Genomic DNA, 24017 nt, shown 5'->3' on the forward strand with positions numbered 1-24017 from the left:
GAGACATTAGGGAAAACAGCGAGAATGAACTGGAGCGGGAGATTAAATCCCTGTTGGAGAGAAAGGATTTATCCGCGGACACCAAACTGGATTTGTATTCTCAACTTTTGCGGAAATATCTGACTCTGGTCAAACAAAAATCTTTGGAAAAAAAAGAACTGACTTTAAGTTTACCTCCACCTAAAGAAGAAGAAGAAGGAGAAAAACGAGAAAGTAAAACACCTGACGGCTTCTCCACAAAGGTTCTGGAACACTTGCCCGCTCGTTCGAGAAACAAAGCCCGACTGATTATGGACGCGCTGGAAAACGCGTGGACGACTCGCGGCGAATTCGTGTACAGAGGGGATGTCGTGGAAGGGAGTCATATATTTGATTTGTTAAAAACGGCAACCTCTTATCAGAAGCTGAATTACAAGCCCGTCGGGTGGAGCAGTTTCCTTCGCAGCTTGGCGGACGCCAACGTTCCTTCGGGGGCCTTGGGTAATTCTTCTGTAAGGCGAGAGATGGAAAAATACAAACACATCAAAGGGTCCGTTGATAATTCTTTAACGTTTAGCACGCCTGCGAGTACGCCCTCGCGGGTTAAAAAAAAAAGAAATAGAAAAACACACTTTGAACCTCCGGGGTGGATGTCGTATTAAGAAATGTTTTCATTCGTATGCTTAAATAACCACATCATTTATATCTGAATCAAAGTACATTTTATGCTTTTTATAATCGTGTCATTTTTAAACCAACGGGTAATGTGTATGTTTGAATCTTTTCACATTTTTATTAAAACCAAAATGCTTTCATTCGTATGTTTAAATAACCACATCATTTATATCTGATTCAAAGTACATTTTATGCTTTTGTTTTTTTCATTAAAACATAGTCTCATATTTTTCAACTCTTTTAATATGTTTTTTCTTGTGTGTGTGTGTTTGAATAAAGTAAACATTTTTTAAAGCGTAGCGATTTTATTGAAATATATAATCACACAGACGTTAAAAGATCATTTTGTAATCATTTATTGATAAAATCACAACGGTAAACACAACTTTGTACTCCGTGTACAATATGACAGTAAGAATCTATCCGCAGCAAACTTTTTACAAATTTTTTAACAGAGCGATCATTTTCTCGTAAATCGGTGGTATAAGAATTTAGAACCTGAGAAAACGTAAGACCCTTCATACGCTGTTTTAGAAAATACACGCAATGATGCCCGCAGGCGTCCGACCTATGGTCTTGAACTTGTCTAGCGTTACACAAAACTCGTCGTGAATTATTTTTTAGAAAAAGCATGATGTAACTGGGGAAAAATTCAGAGTCCGGCGGAAACCCGTAGGAATCAAAAAACTCTGCATTTCCATCTGACAGTATTAAAACAGCCAACCAATGCTGTCCAGGTCGTGATTGAGGATGTGTATTCACAATAAAACAGGACGGAGGTGTGTGTTTTAACACCCGAGGTAGTTGATCGCAGGGCGAATACGCCTCTGAAACCGAGGGTGCATCGCATGGCTTTAGCGATCTGTCTGGTGTCCATTTTTTTTAAAAAATAGTCCATAAGCACTTCACGTTTGTGATTAATTTCTAACACGTTGTCAAAAACCGCAAACACGATGATGTTTATGGTGTTGGGCAAAGGCGCTCGAAACCGGAGGTCCAGTCTAACGTGCCCCGACTGTATTAAGGAAACGTGTTCGCCCGAGCTTTCGTCGGGGGTCAAGTTGAACGCGAATAAACAGTAGCCCTGAGAAAAATCTTCACGAGAGATGGCCAAAGGCTGGTCCCTCAACCCTCTGTCCGTAGCCTCGACCAGGCTGAAGTATTCTCGCAGGCAGCGCTGTCTGGGAAGAAGGGGTCGAAAAGGCGTGGACGGGTAGGACACACCGTCCACGCTGAGATTTAAAGATTCCACGTCGTAATGATGAAAATTAAAAGGATTTCGCGCGTATGATCCGCTGAAAGCTTCGTTATGAACAAAACCTATAGCGATGAATTTTGGCACTTGGCCCAAAAATAGATTATCCTGGTTTGACACGCGACCCCCCGCCGGCACGCTTAACACTTTCACGTTAACTCGTTCTAATGGGTACCTCGCGTTAGACTGAAGCAAAGCTGACGCGTGCCCCAGTTTCACACTGGGTGACACGTGTATTCTTTTCACGTACAAAAGGGCCGTTAAAATGTGAAGTTTATAGCCCGGGTTCGGATCCGACGACATTAAAACAAACTCGTTTTTATTACGAACTAACTTGATTCTCACGTCGACGGAATTTAAAAGAAGCTTTTCCTGAAATGCAAAGTCGTTATGCAAATGTCCCATTAATTCGAACGTTCGGCTCCTTTCGCAATAAGCGCTTCGCCACGTTAACCCCTCATTGTCTCTGTTCGGGTCAGCTTCGTCCATGCGCCCCGCCGTGTCTTTGCGAAACAGCCCCGCTGCGAATTGCGAATTCAGAGTAGGTTCGGAATAGTTAAGCAAACACTCCAGAACGGCCCTGTAGGTGTACGTGGAACCGCTTTGAGAAATGAGCTTATCGCCGAGGGACAGGTCGACTTGGCTAAAAAGAGTGGCCGCGGGGTAATTGATCAAACCTACGGTCGCACCGGCCGCCAGATCGGTTCCGTCCGCGTTGGTAACTTTGCACGTGAGGTACAAAAGCGAACGGTTCAGATCGACGTAGGTGTCCCCCGACCCCGCTATAAAAAATTCCAGGGGGCCGTTTTCGGTAATGGCCGTGATGGGAGGCGTTTCTACGTATTTGTAGGATTCTATACTGTGTTGCGTCATAGGGATCGTAAATAGGTCCAGCTCGGACTTCATGCATTCCGCCGAGGCGCTGTGTATGAGAGACATCTTTTAAAATATGTCGGGACCCGCACCGGTTTTCCGCTCGCTCTTTTTTTTCTTCCTATTCCTTAAACGAGAGGCGCGGACGAGCGCACCCGCCAGCTTCCTGTTCAGACTGAGACCTTTTGAAAAAACGCTTTTATTTTTAAAAGGTACGGAACCGCGACGCCCCGGTGGGCGCATGCGTCGATTCGCGCGGCTCAAAACCACCAGGCCTTCCCCCTCCTGCCGCCTTTCCGACGCGTTTCCCAGTAATTTCCCCGCCGCTGCGGAAACCACGTCTTTCGCGATATTTTTAGCAGCGGTCTTGAGGTGTGGTCTGACTAAGTTGAAGCCCGATTTTAGCAGAGGCACCGCCAGTCTAAACAAACCCCGAAAAACGTTGCCGATCCCTCTTCCGTACTGCACGGGCGCTCCGCTGAAACCTTCTAAACCGGACCCCGCCTGTCGCGTATAATAGAGGACGTAGGGGCTAGGGTCGGCGTGATAAGCAGACATTTTTTATCGGATCGGTCTAAAATGTAGCTTCACGATCACTTTTCCAAATTCGAATTTGACGTTTCGGTTTTGATCCGTCTTCAACTCTATTAAAATTTCATCAAACACGTGTTTGCTGACCGGGTTGTAGTGCACCTTGTCAAAGTTTAGCGTGACGAAATCCAGATGCGCTTTGGGTATTTGAACGGTTCGCAAAAGAGGTGCTAAGGTATCGGCCACGATCTGATGTGAAGAAATATCTGAATAAAGAAACAAATAAAACGTTCCGCCTTTAATATGGGCAGGGAATTTAGTTTCGGTCGGGTCAGTCCACTTCTGTTCCTCGAAGCCCAGAATGTGCGCCAACTGTCCGTGCGTTCGAATCCGAATAGGCCATCTGTTCAGCGAGGTCAGTCGTATAATCTCCTCCGGTGTGACCCCTAATTTTACCCGTCTCGTGACCTTATCCAAATATAATTCGACGTGGGTTTTGGTGGTTCTAAAATATTTGTTCATTTCGGTCAAAATGTCAGCGATGTAAGTATAATAACCGCATTTTACTTTAAAAGCCACCTGTTTACTGAGATCCGGCCCTTCGCACACCCAAAAGTCCGTTTCCTGTCGCCCGCCGTCCGCCAGCGTGTACCAACTCTGGGGAAATGAAATTTCTGCTAAGCCGACCTCCCAACCGCCCCTGAGGTGAACGGTTTTGGCTAACTTCACCCTGTAGCTGGATATATCGTTTTGAGGGTATAATTTGTCGCTAGCGTTACTCGGCAGAGTGATGAAAAAATCTCTGGTTTCTTCCATGGTGGGGTGGTCCGCGCTTCCGAATAGGGGCTCGCGCCGCTCTCTCACGGGGTTTTTATCGAGCGTCCTGGATAGAATTTTCGTTTACCCAGGAGTCAAATTTTTTATCCCAACCTTTCCATCTCACCTTAACGAGAACCTCGGATTTAGTTTTTTTCCTAGCCAGTATTTTTTCTACACGATAGACTTTATTTTCAGGTACAATAATTTTCTGCATTTCTTCTTCATAAAAAGAACCTTCTATTATTTCATTATCGAGGTCTTTTAGTTTATACATCGGCGGGTCTCGTTTAATAATTTTATCCACAAAAAAATATTCATCCGTGAAAGACTGTTCGTAACCTTTCGCGAAGACCCTGCGCTCTTTCGAAATCCGAACCGCGTCACCTATTTTAAACTTGGGTCGGGGTAATTCCCCTCTCATTCTTTTCCCGTACAGATGATGAAACACCTGTATCTGATTGCACTCGTTCACTTCTTCGGGACGCATTTGAATAGATCTGTGAAAAGCGCGATTGTAAGCGCTCACTAGTTCCTGAAGCACATCTAAATATCTCAAGGTGTTAAAACCTGTAAAATATCTGAACATCCGCGTTTTGAGGGTTTTGTTAAATCGCTCCACCACAGAGGCTTTCAATTCGCTAGCCGTAGTAAAATGTCTTATTTTATATTTGTTTAAAAGTTTCATGAATGATTGATTACAAAATTCTCGCCCCTTGTCACTTTGAAGGGTGACGGGTTTTCTACCTCGTAAAAGTATTTGTTCAAAGGCCTTCGTTACGCTCTTGGCGTTCTTATTTTCCAACGCCTCCACCCACGCGTATTTTGAAAACACATCTATGCAGGTTAAAATAAACTTTTTCCCATCGTTGTGTTCCGATAGAGAGGATAAATCTGCCAAGTCTAACTGCCATTGTGAATCTTTTTCGCACGCTAGTACGAAACTCCTTTTAAAGTTTATTCTTCGGGGTTTGTGTAGCGTGTAAGTGTCTGAACTTTGTAAAAACCTATCAATTTCATCTTTATTTTTATTAGCCAACCCCACCTCCCTTACGCTTTTGATAAAGGGCTCCCTACCACACAGACCGCCTTCCGACCCGGGTTTATGGTACAACTCTTGCAGCGCCGTCTGAGACATGTCCAAATGGTCGAGGTGTGAAACACGTTAGGGTTTTTATATTTTCTTCTGGGTAAAACACGGTCTAAAATAAAATGTGGAGAAAACAAACTGATGACAGAAAACGACTTCAAAAGGTTTTTATGGTGTTTAAAGGTTTTTATGTGTTTTTTTATTTTTTTGTTAAAAACTGTTTATTTCTTTTATATTTTTTTTGGTTGTTAGTATCTAATCTACTGACAAACCGTTAGTTTGAGATATAGGTAAATTAGTTTCAAACTAAATGTGATGAACACTGAAGTATAAAATATGAAACTAAAAATGATTACACTATTAAATATATGAAAATGAAAAATGATTACACTTAAAATATGAAAAGAAAAATGGTTACATGATTTAAAATATTAAAAAAATATTAAAATGATTACACTTAAAATATGAAAAGAAAAATGGTTACATGATTTAAAATATTAAAAAAATATTAAAATGATTACACTGTTAAAAATATTAAAATGAAAATGTTACACTATTAAATATATGAAAATGAAAAATGGTTACATGATTTAAAATATTAAAAAATTAAAATGATTACATGATTAAAATATTAAATGAAAATGATTACATGGTTTAAAATATTAAAATGAAAAGACTATACAGTTTGTCTAATAAACATGCACAAAAGGGGTTCAAAAAATATGTAAACTACTAGCAGCGATCAAAAGATGTCATAAAGGTGCTATAAACAATTACACAAACTCAAACGACTAAAATATTAAACGAAAAACATGTGGTGTTTTTTAATAAAACAAAAAGGTCCCAGTTTTTTCTAATAATAATAATGTTTATGGTTTGTCTAATAAAAAAAATATATACAATGTATAAACTTACTAGCAGCAAAAAAACATCGGTGTCATAAATGTCTTATGTACAAATACACAATCTCTCTCTCTCTCGCGAATCACTACACCGATCTGTCATCCTCAGACCCCATCAGAATTTTACACACGTCGGCGGCCGTTGATTCCGCAGCGCTGTTCAGAGGTTCATCCGGCCGCATGTAAAACCGGCTCAGAATTTCGGACGGATCTCTGCTCAGGTACTCGGACAGCGGGTTATATTCACTCAATTTTTCCTGCGTCAGCGTGTAAATTCTACGCAAAATGTTTATTACAAAACCATCATGAGGTTCTTTTAATTCAAAGTGTTGCTTTAGAGACTCTTTTATTTCCAATTCACAAGCGGGAATGAGATTCAGCCACTTCTGCTTTAACTCGTTGTCCAGAAATCTTACGGGGACGCCTTCCACGCAACTGTGCTGTCTCTGTGATGGGTGTTCAATTTGACACCCAGCGCAATCTCTCGTAACCCATTGACGAACAGCCAGGATGATCGCTCTTGCCCAGATAAATTCCACAATTTTCGTGGCTCGGCCCTTCAGACTGAGGTCCGAAGGCTTCTCGCTCTGACTTTCCGAGCTGGCGCCGGCGTCAAGAGGTTCCTCGCATTGACCTTTTGACCCCGTTCCTGAGAAAGCGCTCGCGTTCTCTCTCTCACGCTGCTCGATGTCAGCCGGCGAAGAAGGTCGGCTTTGTAAGCCGTCCTCGTCCACCACGATAAATTCATCGCTGTCCAGATCGGTCACGCCGGAGACTTCCTCTTCCTCTTCTTCTACCTCGCTGGCGCTGGTCGAATCTGAAATGTCATTTTCACCGCTTTTTTTACGTTCCACGAGGTCTAGATCAGAACTCTCTTCATCGTGCTCTGGCTGGTGAGTGGGGGAACACCCCCAATCTCTCCCGCTGGGCATGTCCTCGCACATGCGCATCGCTGTTTTGTCATCTTGGTATTTAGACATCAGACTCGTCGGGCGTGGAATATGACAGCTGTCGCAACCGCATATTACGCTGGCTGGTGATAGAGAGAGAAAATCGTTAAAAGGTTTAACGGGCTCGTACATGCTTACTCTTCGGCCACACGCTGCAACTTGAAACGGTATAACCCTTTTCACGGCTTATATTCACAAACTACGGTACCTCAAACGGTCAAAATGAATTTTTAAGAAAAAAAGCGTTTTTCTTACCTGTCAGAACATGTTTGACCGCGTGATAAATATCCAGTAGTTCGCTCTCCCGCAAAGTTATTTCAATCAGCTGGACGTGCTCTTCTTTTTCAGTAGGGGCAAAATAAAAAATCCACTGGTCGTCATCGCTGGAGCACACGTTTTCGTGCCTTATCACAGGTGACGTGCACACTTCCAGTCGAACTCTGTAGGTAAACTCAGGGGTCTTGAGCCCTGTGATGGTCAGGGTGATTTGACGCAAATAATGCGCGGATCTGACCTTCAGTGTGATTGTGGCTGACCTGGACAGTTCGGTCTTGTGTTTTGTGTCGCGAACCATGCATGACCTGTTTCTGGCCTGTAAGATCATAGCATGCAATTCCCCCACTTCATTCGTTTTCGGGACGGTCTGGTTTAACAGGTACAACTCCTTTTCAGAAATGGAGACTTCAGTCGGCTTGTCACTGTGAAACAGTCTGCTCTGACGGAAAACGATGTAGCGATTGTTCAGCCGGGTTTCTTTCGGCAAAATTGTCAAATACGTCATCGAAAGACATCTCCTCTTTATGCTCGGTTTAAACAGACTGTCGTCCGCTCTGAATCTGTCGATTTCCTGCTTTTTCTTCTGCGAAGGTGTAACATCGTTTTCTTCCCGAATCGAACGGGGCCAGCAGTGTTTAGGTATGTCATTGCGAACGAAGGCCTTCCTCGCGCTCAAAATTTGACTGGTCCTCAGGGGTTGCTCCTTCAGTTTCAGTCGTTTTAGGCTGTTTGGCCACACGAAATAAGGTATTCCACGCTTTTGTAAGTTGTCCCGAATGAATGTGCGATAGCGCCATTTGCTCAAGGAATTCAAGATCGGAGATCCGGCTTGAGCCTTAGACGATCTGTCTGGAGAATCCATGACGATGGTTTTGCAGAAAAGTCACTCTCCGCACCAATCTGTCTCTTTTACGGCCAGTTTTTATAGTATTGTGAGGAGAAAAATTCAATTATTAGTCACGCTTAGCAGAACGGGGGCCCCCCACTTGCTACTGTCACTCAAAAACACAACAACAACAACTACGTCATACCATTACATCATGGGAATCTTTTTTTCCCAAAACACATCCTGGGAATCTTTTTTTCCAAAACACATCCTGGGAATCTTTTGAAAATTATTCCCACGCATCATACCGGGCAAACCTCGGGTAGTTATCAAAAAGCATTCACACACACACACACACACACACACACACACACCATACCCCGACCCAACCACCCCACCCCACCCCACCCCACCGACGGTAAGTCCTCGCATCTTTTTTTTTCATCCTTACTCTTAATTTTTCACACCCCTTTAAACTTTTACACAAAATTCACATCATTTTTTTCATTAACACTTCTCAAGAGGGGGAAAATTTGCTCACGCTTGCCACCCCTCCCAACACGCACCCTGGGGAAAATTGAACATTTTATCACCGGAAAAAAAAATTCTTTACAACCTACAATAGTTGTTCACAGTTTTTACACACATCACCTCCTGGGAAAATTAGTTGCAATTTTGACATGTGACGTCATATAACTGATGTTTACATTTTACACACACCAACCCCTGGGAAATTTTTTTACATATTTCACATGTGATGTCATACCACTGATGTTTACATTTTATACACATCAACCCCCTGGGAAAATACTTTACATATTTCACATGTGACGTCACGCATAACTCATAAATCATTTTGACATTTACCGGGGTTAATAACTACTAGCACTTGCTCCTGGCCCAGGAACATCAGCCCTGAAAGAATCCAACTTACATTGGAAATTTTTACTCAGCACATCAGGCTCCAAATTGCTTGACAAGTAGCACAAGCCATTTGAAGTCACATAGCAAGTTGGAGGGGTTTTTAAAGTTCTGTCATTCCTTCATGCTCTTTGTGAGTTCCCACTTGGGTCCATAGTTAGAGTACCATAGGCTCATTGCCACATTGGTAAGGAATGTGGATCTGGGCAGGATTTGGAAGCATCAAAAAATCATTAAGCATTAAAAAATCTTGCTGAGGGGGTCGCAAAAAATGCAACCCACAGCCCTGCAGAGGATCCACTGGTCCACTTTCTTTGGATGCTAAAGAGCAAGCTCTGTCAGCCAGCAAACAGCATGCAGCTATAGGAGTGGACTGAGTCCCAGGGCTGGTCAAATGGGGAGAAGAGACTCCAGAGCTGAGGATTAGTGTCCGAAGCCTTGGCATTACATGTATGATTGCTGTTTCTCCAGTCCACTTTACGTGCTGCTGTATTGCCACAGAGGACTTTCAATTGGAAGATACATGAAAAGCTCCTATGCCATCCTTGCATTTCCCTCCTGTGCTACCTCTCCATCTAATGAGGCCAACTGTCTCTGTCCCACCAGCCTAGATGTATAGTGTCCTTCGTAGTGGGACAAAAACAGGCAGCCATTGTGGGAAAATATACCATCTTTTTAAAGACTGCTGCTCTGAAGATCTCAAGGTAGAGAGTCCTTTTATTTCTCCCTCACTATCTTACCTTGAGTGAGTTGCCACAGAACTGACTCACAGAAAAGATTAAGCCATGGCTGTTACTCAGGCCTTCCTCAAAAAAATGTAGAAATTTTAGTAAGATGTGTCCATAATGGAAGACTGAGCTATACGTATGTGATTTCAAAATGTCTGAGAAAGCTGTACAGCATCAATAAGAATATTATAATAAAATTAATATCCAGATTACCTTGTATTTCAAAAGTAATGATCAAGTTTTCAAATACTTTGACAAAAAATATTGCAACTGTGATAGATATTTACAGTATATTGTTTATTACTTATTAATTAAATATTGCTCCAGAATATTTGAAATTGATTAAAACAAGTAAAACTGCAATAGAAGTCAATGTTGTGTTACTCTATATTAAACAACAAAATGATAATAATTTAAAACAAGTGATTGAAAAGAATATATATGATCATGATTACACCAAGCAACACTAGTAAAAATGCAACACGATTGAAAATAAATGGCTTATTCAGGCTCCACCAACAAATTAGTTGTTTTGCAAATGGTGCAGTGTTGGACAAGGAATGGTGGCACAAATCTCACTTAACCTAAGGGAGAACTATACTGCAAAAATCAATTTAAACTGAAAACTTTGTGTTATATACTGACTCTAAAATGTGCTATAATTCCTCATGAGGATTTTTGCCAACATTCTGTAAAGCTTGCTCCACCACCTGCCACAAAAGAATGAATTTGTAAAGGGAGGATGTCAACTGGATAAGCAGCATTTACAGACAAATATAAACAGTGTAACCTATAGGACAAGATAATCAGTTTAGTAGACACAGATGATTGGAACATTAACTAAAGCTTTAGTGTAAGTAGATTACTCTCAGATAACTAGTTAAAATTATATAGCTATAAATACTTTGAAGTGACAAGAACGTAAGACACTGTTTGCAAGTCATTCTATCCAAAAAACATAACTCAAACATCATTGTCACAGGCTCCACCTCTATCCCTTAGAACTATGTTTTTACAAAGACCATAAATACATGATGAATGTGATACTAAGCCTTGTGCTCCCTGCATCTGTTGTGTGATTTTATTTTTTACAGGTTTTGTTCTACAGTGGTTGACTTGTATAATCTTAATAGTTTTTTTTTCCAAAAATGCAGAGTTTTGTTGTTAACAGTAGCTCAAGCAATAATCTTTTAATAGAATTGTCAAGATCTTTATTTGTAAAGATGACGGTGATGCAGGTTCTGGTGGGGATTTTCCTCTGTGTAAACTGTCTGATGATATTCACCTTTCTGAAAAAGGAGGTGTTCAGGGAGGACACTCGCTACATTTTGTTTGCACAAACCCTATTTGTTGACTCTACACTCTTGGTTTTATCTGATATGCTGATGGTTGGGACTGCTTACCAGTACCACATGCACATGATTGCTTGCATGATTGTGCAGTCAGTTGGAACTATTTTTACAGTTTGTACTCCACTGACTCTTGTGGCAATGTGTCTGGAGCGCTATGTTGCTATATGCATGCCTTTAAGACATGCTGACATCTCCACCAGCAGAAACAGATTCTTTGGATTTCTGATTATATGGGGTATGAGCTGCATAGTTCCACTGATCACTTTGATAGCGTATTTATCTGTGGTTCCTCCTGGTGCTCTGTTCTCCTATACTGTGTGTAATGCAGAATTAATGTTCAAAGAAGAGTGGCAGGCACACACACGTGGTACAATTTTGCAGCTCATTTTCTTATTTATGATCTTCATCATTGTCTTCACTTATATCAAGATAATGATTGCAGCCAGAGCCGCCTCCTCTGAGAATAAGAAATCAACCAGCAAGAGTCTCAGAACTGTGATACTTCATGCCTTTCAGCTGTTTCTGTGTATAGTTCAGTTTTTAATCCCATATATAGAAATGGTATTTTGGAACATTGATATCATAACGTTTAATAATATAAGATATTCAAATTTAATAGTGTTTGTTATTGCACCACGTTGTCTTAGTCCATTGATTTATGGTCTCAGAGATGAAAAGTTTTTCCTTGCTTTAAGACATAATGCTATGTGTGGTTTGACAGCCTTTTCTCAGCATTATTCAGTGAATGGAAAATAAGACCAGGCTAACAAAAAATATAACAGCTTTTATCAAGAGCTCAGTATCACAGTTTATTCACTGTGCTTTATAACTAATTTATGAGAATTATTGAATCAGTGTATGTGAATCAGAAAAAGGATAAACTGATCACTTGCCTTAAACATCATGTTTTTTCCTTCTGTTTATTTTAAGTTGTTCTCAGACCCTGCACAGGGTAAAGAAATGGGACTCTGAATTAATTTACTAGACTTCAAGTTAAACCTTTTTTCTTTAACTTGCAGTCTAGTGTGTGCATTTAAAACAAAAATGAGACCCACCCAGCTAGTTGATTTTAACTATTATGACTATTTGGATTGAAAATAATGTATATATAACTGTCCAGCATATAGATTTAATGACAGTTTAAGTTTACTAAAAGCATTTTGTTCCAAGAGTGTAAGAGTGTTTTGTGAGTTCCTTTAAAATAAATTTGTCATGTGGAGGATCATAGATGACTGTTTTTCTTGGTCACCACGTGTAACTATGATCAATTTCACAAAATCGTGTACAAAATTCCAAAGAAGAAGAAAAAAAACAGAGAGAAGAAAAATAAGAAAATGTTCAGCTTGATGTATAGTTTAACACCTGAATGTATGTAATGTGCAGTAATTTGTTGGTCTCTAGTGATAAAGGCTCCTTAAGGTTGCTATTAAGTAAAAATCAAACAAAATTACAATTAAAATTAAATTTAAAATTAGTCTCAAACAGAAACTATATTTTGATTAGATTACAAACACTTATTTTCACTGTTAAACTCCATGTTCAGTGCTTTAGAAAAGTATACCTAAAACATTTTATTCAGATTCTGAATTTGTTACATTTACTTTTTTCATGGATCACTATAAAATATTAATTTTACCAACCCCAAAATTGCTGCTGTTCTTTTCCTGTAAGCAAGCTCAAATACTGCAGGTTTCACCTCTTAACATGTCACCAAGATTCTTTAAGAGCAGCATAAATTACGTATCATAAAGAAGCAGGCCAAGTGTAACTGTTCTTTGTTTTTAGAATTTATGTTTCTTCAGTGTGGCGTGGATTTCCTCACCTATTATACATCTTTTACATCTATTATACTATATATTGTTATGCCACATTCTAGGGTTGGGCCATAATAGAATGACTGAGTGGTGAATTACTTTGTATATAATACAGCTAATAATGGGCAAAGATGGGTTAAATAAGTGCAAGTAAATTGTACGAACTCTGTACAAACAACAGCACTGACCGGGTTGGCCAATGCTGAAAATACTAAACAAAACCCTAAGATAGCTCTATTTCACAAACTAACTTAATAACCAAATGAAGAAAAAAAAAAAATAGTCCGCTTACCTAAACTCTCTAACTAACCACAAAACAGACATAAAAACCCACTTCCAAAATAAATGACTACCTACTCTACAACTGATGAGACTATATTCAATATACATCCCTGGGACGTGGTGCACAAAAGTCGTGATGTAATACAGATGAGACACTGGATGCCAGGACAACTGCACCACTGAGCGAACGCTTAGCAGAGGAGCAGGATTCAGACAGGAACTAACTCTCCTAGAGCTGCTGTGGCTGGAAAAGGGAGAGAGAGAGAAAGAGAAAGAGAGATACTCACACACACAACAGCCACTGAATATACAGTGGTGCATAACAGTAGCTTAAACAATAACCTGTTGATTTTTTTTTTGTTTTACAGCAGAAGGTTATGTTGGTGCATTCTAGTGGAGATTTTTCTCTGTGCAAACTGTCTGATGGCTTTCACCTACCTAAAAATAAGAGCACTCATTACACTTTGTTTGCACAGACAATTTATAACCAATTAGATCATCCTTTCATGGTGTTGACCACGGCACAGTCGATGTGGAATAATTACCTGTAGCATATTGCTACTATATAGTTTATCAATATGGTTGGAGCAATATTTTGGTATATGCTTGCATTTAAGACATGCTGACATCTCTATCAGCAGGATCAGAGTCTTTGGATTCCTTATCACATGGGGTATCGGCTCCACAGTTCTACTATTCACTTTAGTAACATATCACTGTGGTCAGTTCTGATGCTCCGTCGTCCTTTGCTGCATAGGATATAGATAACATTAGGAGAAGAGTGCCAGGCACAAACATATGCTACAATCTTTTTCTCTTCATGATCATTTTCACTGATATCAGGAGAATTTCTGCATTTTCTAAAGTAATGTTTAAATTTAACATGTTCAAAATGTATCTTTGTTTTTGCACCATGTAGTTTAGGCCCACTGTTTTATGGATTAAAAGATTTTCCATCACTCCATGCAGTGGTCTTGACAGCAGAAGATTGTTATAATGTATCATTTTATTGTTAGTTTTCAGTGTGCTTTCAGGGAGCTGCACCAAATCAGCTGCAAAACAGAGAGCCAAATCCAAATGGGCAAATATGCAGGAAGCTGAACCAAGAACTGATTCTGCAGTAGTGAGCGGAGCTAAATCTGAAAATGAATTGAGAAGTTAAGTCGTAAACGGAAGTGGAAAGCATTTGAATCAGTGATAGAGACTAAATCAAAATCAGGGACAAGCACAGGACCTGCCAAAGTCAGCCATACAGATGTGAACAGGATCTGGGTTACTTTTGTGAAAGTGATGTGCAGTTGTAAGCAGTTATGGCTGTTGTACAGTATAGTCAGTAAATATGGTTCAGTAAAATATATATTTATCATTGTTGTGATTGAGTTAACATACAGAGCTATACTCTACGGACTTTAAACAGGATGAGGATGGTACATCAAGTTGGTAATCCATAATCTAACATACTTCAATGTCCATGTGCATCTAGATTCATGAAATATTTATGAAGACAATAGATTATTTGAGGAGATTTTAGAGGACATCATGACAGCATAAGAACAACGATCTACTAAAGCTACATAAACAATTTTGTCATCCACATGTTTTACGTGGATAGACTAAAATCTGCTGGCCTGCTCTACTACTGACAACCATGAATTCATTTCAGTTCTCAATGAAATAGTAAACCACGTTGACACATATCAGTTACAGCAGACTCATAGCCCAGTGGGCTGCCTTTGGCCTCAAGTTATAATGAAACAGTGGCAGTGTATGGAAAATGAGTCAGTGACTGCACTTGTGTTTTGTGACTGACAGCCTTCCATATCTGCATGTTTTTCTTTTAGTAGGCTGTTAGAGATGATAGAGAGAGGATCCATTAACCAAAGACCTCAGAGACAAAAGATCAAGAAAGTTTGAGTGTGAAACTTTCTAAGTCACTATTCTAAGTAAAAGTGCAATAGTTCCATTTTTAACCACACTTGTCTCCTGTGCCCTTCCTCTGCCCAGCCAAGGATGTTACACTCTTGCCCAAACCTAAAAAAGATGCTAATAAGCTACAATGGAGTCATCCCTATTTGGAGAAGTAGCCAGCTTAGACCAGACCCAACACTGGGCCCTCCTTGACCTTCAGTGGGAACAGGAAAAGCAGTTTGGGATGCTGGCAAAAGTGCAGGCCAAGGACAAGAGATTCTGCAACCCTTGAGCACTTGATTGATTACATCATAGGACAGTCGGTCAATGGGAAGACACAAAAGGGAGAACATTCGGGGAGGAAAGAGAGAGAACCGGTATGGTGGAAAGCACTGGTAACTTCTGCTTGGAGCTATTTTTCTCATTTTTGTTTTCGCAATTTGCGGAAGGCTTGGTCAGGTGTACTTGAGGGGATTGCAGGCATTTTGGGGCATGTCCAGCTGTGGAGTGGGAAAGCCACAACATGGAATCCTCAACATGGGTCATAAAAAACAAGCTTGAGGCATCCACTAAACCTAGGGACCAATTGAAGCAAAACTCCGAAATTATAGACTTCGAAAGAGAGAACACTAAACACCCCTCTGCCATACCATGCCATACTTCAGGATTTTCTGCCATAGCTGTTGCTTTAGCAAATTCACACAGTTGACAGTTAGCAGCTGTATTTTTCACTTACTAAAGAGAGGTTGTATAATGTGACACCGGGCACTCAAAATCAGGTTATACCCAGTTGCTGGTGCCAAAGAGCTGCAGGGAAGTATTTTTTCATGCAGCTTACAATAATCACATGGCTGGGCATTTAGAATAGTTCCAAAAGTCCCCATTGTGCTTACTGCCATTAATTAAGGTTTACACCAAAACCTCAAAGATGTTTTAGATGTCTGTTCAAGAGGACACTACATGTAAAGTGGCATAAACAGAACCTCTATTTCCTTTACAAAAAGTCCTGCAAGCTTCCACTAGGTTTTCTCCATTTGAATAACTGTAAGGGCAGAAGGCCCAGAACATCCATTTGTGAGTACCAGAAGGAGGGATTTAGGAGAAGCAGCAATGAAATTCAGTACTTTCTGGACCTGAAATCAAAACTCCTTACCCAGGAACATCAGCCCTGAAAGAATTGGTGCACTCAATGTAGTGGCCCTTGGCTTCGACGAATAAGATGCAGAGTTTCTAAAACGGGTGCTTAATTTTATTCAGCTTGATAGACTTCAAGTACCCATAGTTCCTTCACGAGCACCGTGAAAACTGAAAGATGAATGAAAGATACAAACAAAATGCTTATAGTTTTGTCAGTACAAAGAAGTAATGTAAATAACAAAGGCTTAATGACTTTAGCTTACATACACAGAGATAGCGTTTAACGCCCGAAAACGGGTGGGTTTAGCATCACCAAAACATAAGTATAACAAACCAAAAAGAAAGAACGAAACTTCACAGAAGCTATAATACATATAAACACAACTTGGTACCTTTCTTATTACATCAGTTCAGTGTTGCATACCTCGCTCCGCATGCCAAGGCTGCAATATTTGACGAGGCTTTGAGTATTTTTCCTCCTTTGGTTTTCGTTTAGCTCTTTCCTTAAGCTAACAATGACGTGAATGCAGGCTGTGAAAATTGGCAAGGCGACTCACCAAACTTCTCTACAGAGAAAGCATTCGCAGAACTAGCACACGCAAACACAAACGGTGAGTCTAAACCCTAAGAGCTTCGACATCTACTTGAATGAACATAAGGAAAAACGTTTTCTATTAAAATGAAAACCAAAGTAAGAACTATAGTTTCCCCGCGCTGCTGTGGGACACGTCCGCTCCTTTCTTAAAGGAGCAGTAACAATTATGCAGCTATACCGAGTGAATGGTCATTTACACTCAACTTACACTGGAACTTTATACTCAGCACATCAAGCTCCAAATTGCTTGACAAGTAGCACGAGCCATTTGAAGTCACATAGCAAGTTGGAGGAGTTTTTAAAGTTCTGGGTAACACTTTATAATAAGGGTACATGAACTGACAGTAATTAAGGCATTACTAAGGATAAACTCATCAGAAAGTAATGAACCATTAAGCAGGAAGAAATGAATAAGACATATATTAATAACTGTGAGTTTAAGTTATTCAACATGAACTCATGTGTGAAGATGAAGGTAATTAAGGCTTTCTTCAATGTATGAATATATCAGGAATTAATGTCTTACATAAGCATATTGTTTTCACACGATCCCCCCCATGTTCACAGCATTCCAAAACATTCAGCCCTCTTATCCCTGTCACCTGTATTTTGCTTATAAATCTTCCTTTCCAAAGTGTTATCATTTTTATTCATATGATTATAAGATATACCTTATACAACTGAAATGTTTGAAGTTGTTGCAGAATGCACAACATACACATACCTGTAATTGAATTTCATATTGAAGTGGTAATTCCCATTACATTGCTTGGCAGCTGTAACAAACTGTAGTGCTTGGCAGGACAATTGAATGCCCTTAATAAAATAATTTTTAACATTGGTGTATATTTTCAGTTTGTATTTAGCTATTTTTTCATTAAAACAGTCCACAATTTCAGGCTGTGTGTTACACTGATTTTAACACAAAGGGTTACTGTAGCAGGACACATGGTACACTGCTTTATTTCAATAACCTCATTTCCTAAGAGGATATATATATATCTTAACTTTACCAGTGTTTTTGTAGAAATTAAAATCTGATATGAACATGGGTCATGGGTCAACTGTTAATGCATCAGATATTAAGCACTGATTACTGATTATTCATGATGAATGTATAATGTTTGTGCCCCCTGAAGTAAAGTGAAGAACAATTCACACTTTATTACTGATTAAATACTGATTATTCATGATGAATGCAAGTCTGTGGCCCCTAAAGTGAAGAACAATTCACACGTTATTACTGATCAAATACTGACAAATTTATAAACGTTAAACATTTTTTACCAATATAAAGGACAGAAGGACACTTCACACAGTTCAAAGGAAAGAACACTATTTTTTACTTACAAATTTCTAAACAATTTAATGAATTGAATAAAACCAGTGGATGTCACCATTAATCCAACTAGTTCCACCACATGGAAAAAAACCTCAAAATCAGTTCAATTAGCCATCAACTCCACTAACTTAAGATCAGCTGTTGGTTTAACACACCGTAGTGAATTATCAGTGAGCTCCATAAACTCCAAATCAGCTGCTGGATAAACATATTGAGGTAAATTATCAGTGAGCTCCACAAAATTCAAATCAGCTGCTGGATAAACATATTGAGGTAAATTATCAGTGAGCTCCACAAAATTCAAATCAGCTGCTGGATAAACATATTGAGGTAAATTATCAGTGAGCTCCACAAAATTCAAATCAGCTGCTGGATAAACATATTGAGGTTAATTATCAATGAGCTCCACAAAATTCAAATCAGCTGCTGGATAAACATTGAGATGAATTAGCTACGAGCTTCACAAACTTACAGTCATCATTTAGCTAAACACTGCAATGAGCAAAAAGCTGACTTTTGTTATATCTGTTATAATCTCAGAATAAACACCGTACTTCAACAGCTAACCCATTAGCAAGGAAATTAAACTACAAAGAACAAAAGTTGTAGTTGTACATAGCTATAGTCAGCTATACTGACTAAGAGTGAGATTAAATTTTGCAAATGTCCAGAAGTGCCCCCTCATCTTTTTTCTTTGCAATTAAACTTGCGGTGGGCTCCTTTTCACAAAATGCCCTACACTCATCAGCAAACCTTTTAATGTTGCCCTTTCGTTTGAATGTTGCCCAAAGGGCTGAGTAAACTTCAGGGTTTGCTTTGGCTAATTCTGAAATCGGGGCCTGGTTGACTATTGTGTTTCGATCAACATTAAGTCTTGCATAGGCCTCCGATTTTGACATTTTTTGTGTGCTGACAAGCTGCAGGACCATGTCACAGCGCTCAATGGAGTCCTCTGGAGTTTTCACTGTAAGTACAAACACAACAACAAAACAGGTTAGTATCTGCATTTAGGGTTTCATTTTTATCTGTGTATGTAATGCAATATTGTCTCTTATCTGTATCTGTATTCAGATAATAGTTAATGTATTTTAAAAAACTCTTTTATGGACTGCATGATTACTTTCATGTAATGAAATTGAAGCAAAGTCAGTTGGAGTATGGCTTTAAATGGTCTGAGTGAAGTCTTAAATTTTTTTTTTACTTTTGAAAGTGACTTGGTTTAATCTCTATTCCACACAAAGCCAACTACTCAGCTTTTTAAACTATTGCACGCGAACAATGCGTGTTTTTACTATGTCAGCGGAAGAACCTTTTAGTTTTACTTCAGTTTTAAAATACGGTTCTTTTTAAATGTGAAGGGACATCCAGAATAATATGTCAATGTTAATCTACAAAACAGGTTTACTTAAAGCATCCAAAATGGTTTCATTTGAAAAAAATATATATACATAAATTCAATGTATCATGATATACACTGAAACAGTCAGTAATCGTAATTGTACCATGATATAAATTTTTGCCCATACTGCCCACTACTACTAGCTAATCACTCAGTGTTAATATGTTGTCAGTATTATGTTTGGTTAGCTATTTAAATGCCGACAATGTGTAATAACACACAATTGACAAAGCTATCCTCTCTGAAAATGTACCACACTGTCACCCTCCCCTTTAGGTTATATCTTCAGTACCTTTAGTTAGGGACTGTAATTGTTCTACAGTGTTAGAAATAAAGGTTCTGTGCAGGTACATTTTTTGTTCATCAAGGTACAAATACTGTAAATGTTCCCTCAAATGTACAACAAGTAGTTTTAAGGTCCAATTGTACAAAAGTCGAGCTGTAAGGTACATATTTGTACCTTTACATAACCTAATGTTTTAAAACAGAGCAATAAAATAAAAAGGCTGGAGACGAGATGGGGTGTGTGGAGTCAATACAGCTTAGAAAATATAATTTCAATGGTTTATCATATAATTTTGTTTCATACCTTTATTTCTGATAATGTATATTCTGTTGCAATTATTTTTTTAAAGATGCACTCCACACAGCCTGTCCTAAACCTAGGCTTTTAAATTAAAAAAAAAAAATTCACCTTTCATTGTAAGAAACTGAATGTAATGTAGAAACTCTACTAAGGTATAAAATAAGACTTTAAGTCTTTAAATAAGACCAACTTGTACCTTTGAGGCTACAATTACAGTATTTGCACTTTGGGGGACAAAAATGTACCTCTACAGTACCTTTTTCTGACAGTGCTTGTTCAGTGTTCATAACATACCTCTTTTGTTTCTTCCCATTTTCTTGGCTTTCTTGGACTTCTTCATCATCTTCTTAGTTTGCTTCTTATTTTTCCTTGCAGGTGAGGAATTTGATTGGGACGAAGACTCTTCAGATGAAGAATCTGAATCTTCAGAGTCCTCTGTACTCCTCTTGTCTCTCAAATGTGCTGAAGACCTTGCCACTGGCATCTGTTCATCTAGCATAGATGATCTTGTAGTGTCACCCTTTGGTGCAAGAGCTGTAACAAACAAAATAAAATAAATGTACATCTAAGTTGTATTTGATTAAACCCCAAGGTCCCTGTAATGTATGATTACTGTGGCCTTAAAGATTCTAGTTGTACAGCCCCATTTCCAAAAAAGTTGGGATGCTGTTCAAAATGTAAATAAAAACATCATGAAATGATGTGCAAATCATATGCCCATTTTGAATGTGATGCCAGCAACACATTTCTGTGTTGGGACAGGGTAACAAAAGACTGATACATTTGTGTAACATTAAAAAAAAACACTGGGCAGAACATCTCATGACTAATTAGGCTAATTGGCAACAGGTCAGTAACATGCTTGGGTATAAAAAGTGTATCCCAAATAGGTTGATTCTTTTAGAAGAAAAAAAAAACTAGTGCAAGAACTAAAAATATAGAAATAGTGCATAAATTCAAGAGTAATGTTTCTCGATGTAAAATAGCAAAAAACTTGGGGATTTTATCATCTACAGTACATAATAAGTCATTAATAACATGCAGAGAATCCAGAGAAATCTCTGTATGCAAAGAATAAGGCCAAAAAACAACACTGGCTGACTGTGATCCTCGGGCCCTCAGATGGCACTGTATTAAAAACAGACATGATTCTGTAGTGGAAGTCACTGCATGGACTCAGAAACACTTCCAAAAACCACTGTCGGTGAAAACAGTTCATCACTGCATCCACAAATGCAACTTAAAACTCCATGCACAGAAAAACCCTTCTCTGGACCTGAATTAATTGAAGATGGACTGAGGCAAGTGGAAACGTGTCCTGTCATCTGAATCAAAATTTCAAATTCTTTTTGGAAATCATGGACGCCATGTCCTCCTAACTAAAGAGGAGAGGGGCCATCATCTGAGATATTACAACGTATAACAACAGCATGGCTCCTTCATAAAGGAGTCTGGGTGCTAAACTGGCCTGGCCTTCAGTCCAGACCTGTCACCACTGAAAAACTGTTGAGCAGCTGAAATTCTACATAAAGCAAAAATGGTAAAACATTTCACCTTCAAATCTACAGTAACTGTGCTTCTCAGTTCCCAAAGGCTTACAGAGTGTTGTTAAAGAAAGAGGTGATGAAACACAGTGGTAAACATGGTAAACAACAAATAACTGAAATGTGTTGCTGACATCATATTCAAAATGGGCATATATTTTTTAAAAACAACAATATTTCTCATGTCCAACATTTTATATGCTGTCTTTGTACTATTTTCCATTAAAAATAGGGTTTAAATGATTTGCACATCAATGCATTCTGTTTCTATTTACATTGTCTTTTTTGGAAACAGGGTTGTAGTTGTATAAATGTTGAAATAACCATAATTAACTTATTATTTGAATACTCAAAATCAGAACTTATACAACTAACAGAATAATATCCACAAAATAACAGAATATTCCTCAAAGCAGGACTTCCTGGTTAGCCTGAAAACGTAGCCAAAAAACACAAGACTGTCCAGTAGGAAAAGAGTCATATTGGACAATCCTTAAGTTATCCAGCATACAGAGAAATCCTGCTTTTAGAACGAACCCCTCTTACCATCTCTGAGTCTCTCCTGGAGGTAACTTCTGTCCTCATCAAGGAAGACTATTTTATCCTTCAAACTCTCAATTTCTTTTTTCTGTCATTCAATTGTTTGTCTGGCCCTTTGTAGAGCTACTTTTAAGGTTGGTGCATCTGTGCAAAAGAGAAATTGTAGCTTAGAAAAAAAAACTATTAGATATAAGATTACTTGAAAATGTAAGAATCATTTGTTCATCTACAGGTGGGCAGAGCACCTGAGACTACATCTGAATTAACTCCAAAAAAGCCATCAGGGAACAAATATAGATCACCAGGGCTCAAATCATGCATGCTAAACCTGTCCTCTGGCCTCAGACTAGAGAACCCTTCTGGACTGCATGAGCATGCGTGTGGTTTGTGCTTCTGCTGTATTTCCAAATATAATATGTAACTATAATAAATATTTGTCCATATATCCAAAAAGTATGAATTCAATAAGATATACTCACATTAACTACTCAGAGAGTACTGTGGTTGTTAAGTTCTGTTATGGTGAATACTCTTAACAATGCATTTTACAATGTAATTAGTCTACTTTACATTTACATTGTAATTTCAGGTACTCAGTTCACAATTGTCCTTGTTTTGACATAATTAACAAGGAACAAATATGTATTATTTATGTTTATTTATCTATTTTGCACATTCTACAAATACATGCAACTATATAGATATTTGTACACACCTTGTTCTTCAGTCTTTTTCTCTGCTGGTGCCTGAGATTCAGTATCTCGTTGACGTTGACTTGTTGGTTTTCTAGTGGACTGTTTAGGCACTGTGTGAATAAAATAAAAAGTGTGAAAAAGAGAACAGACATCAGTCCTCTCATGGTAATAAATGAGAATATAACCTAATGAAACTTAATGAGACATGAAGCACCTTGCTAGCTACACAGAGAATACAAATATCTCCCATTTCTAGAAGCTAAGTTAGACAGTTAGAACTTGATTTTCATTGTTTTTACTACATTCATAGAATACTATCCTAGCTAGCTCGCTGGTCAGTGTATTTTATACATGTCAGAATGCCTCTAAGGACAGCTAGACTGGATGAGCACTGCACGCCACTTAAGCTGGCTAAGGCTGGCAAACATATAATTAGCGTTACAGTCAAAATACCAGAAAGTTCACGAACTACCGTGTTTTTATGCAACGTCATTTCTGGGGTGCTCACCAATTGTCTCTTCTACTCGATATCTGTGAGGAACTGGCATATGTTTTCTTGTGCTTTTTCGTAATGCTATCGTCTTCCCCTCCATGCTCGTTAACGTACTCTAGCTACTTACGTCTCCAACTAACTCTGCGTGCACACGCCCTCAGTTCCTTCCCCTCGATTTCCTCCTCCTCATGCTGTGGTCTGATTTTAAGTACTGTCGAGGTCTTCTTTAGCATTTTAGTTTGTGTGCAACCTGCTCTCTGGTTAAGGCAAGTTAAGCTCTTCCCTGGAAACTCAACATGAAGCTCCGGTGGATCCTGTATTTCTTTACTGTTGTCCCAACTTGTAAATGTCACCATTTCTAAAGGTACTCCATAGATCTTAACATCATTCAGGACTTGTATTATGTTTTTATTTCGACTCATGGTGTACTTGTGTCATTTGAAGTTGAAAGTTAGAAAACACAAACTGAATAAAAATAAAGTATGAAAAAGCGCTTGGAAATGCAAAC

General features: G+C 38.9%; 2 protein-coding genes and 1 pseudogene across 2 annotated transcripts; 1 reads left to right on the top strand and 2 right to left on the bottom strand.

Annotated features, from left to right (window-relative positions):
- LOC118800386 (uncharacterized protein F54H12.2-like) lies at positions 1 to 3536 on the bottom strand. The gene is made up of 2 exons (XM_036560596.1): positions 2632 to 3536; positions 1 to 2375 (listed from the first exon to the last, which is right to left on the bottom strand). Exons 1-2 carry the CDS (start codon positions 2817 to 2819, stop codon positions 1334 to 1336), a joined length of 1230 nt encoding a protein of 409 aa, XP_036416489.1. The 5' UTR covers positions 2820 to 3536; the 3' UTR covers positions 1 to 1333.
- A 2290-nt stretch (positions 3537 to 5826) lies between these two features.
- On the bottom strand, positions 5827 to 8557 carry LOC118800394. Its single transcript, XM_036560609.1, has 2 exons — positions 7327 to 8557; positions 5827 to 7154 (listed from the first exon to the last, which is right to left on the bottom strand). Exons 1-2 carry the CDS (start codon positions 8207 to 8209, stop codon positions 6208 to 6210), a joined length of 1830 nt encoding a protein of 609 aa, XP_036416502.1. The 5' UTR covers positions 8210 to 8557; the 3' UTR covers positions 5827 to 6207.
- Positions 8558 to 11045: 2488 nt separating this feature from the next.
- On the top strand, positions 11046 to 12003 carry LOC118800404 (annotated as a pseudogene).
- Positions 12004 to 24017: the final 12014 nt, after the last annotated feature.

Source organism: Colossoma macropomum, unplaced genomic scaffold (assembly GCF_904425465.1).
Source record: "Colossoma macropomum unplaced genomic scaffold, Colossoma_macropomum, whole genome shotgun sequence".
NCBI classification, from domain to species: domain Eukaryota; kingdom Metazoa; phylum Chordata; class Actinopteri; order Characiformes; family Serrasalmidae; genus Colossoma; species Colossoma macropomum.

What these genes read in the sequence shown, in the direction of transcription:
- LOC118800386 (XM_036560596.1), bottom strand. Translation starts at nt 2,819, where the DNA reads ATGCATGAAGTCCGAGCTGGACCTATTTACGATCCCTATGACGCAACA. An exon ending in TTTGTACCTCACGTGCAAAG is followed by an intron (nt 2,376 to 2,631) that starts TTACCAACGCGG and finishes TGACCCGAACAG; the next exon opens with AGACAATGAGGGGTTAACGT.
- LOC118800394 (XM_036560609.1), bottom strand. Translation starts at nt 8,209, where the DNA reads ATGGATTCTCCAGACAGATCGTCTAAGGCTCAAGCCGGATCTCCGATC. An exon ending in GGTCAAACATGTTCTGACAG is followed by an intron (nt 7,155 to 7,326) that starts GTAAGAAAAACG and finishes CTCTATCACCAG; the next exon opens with CCAGCGTAATATGCGGTTGC.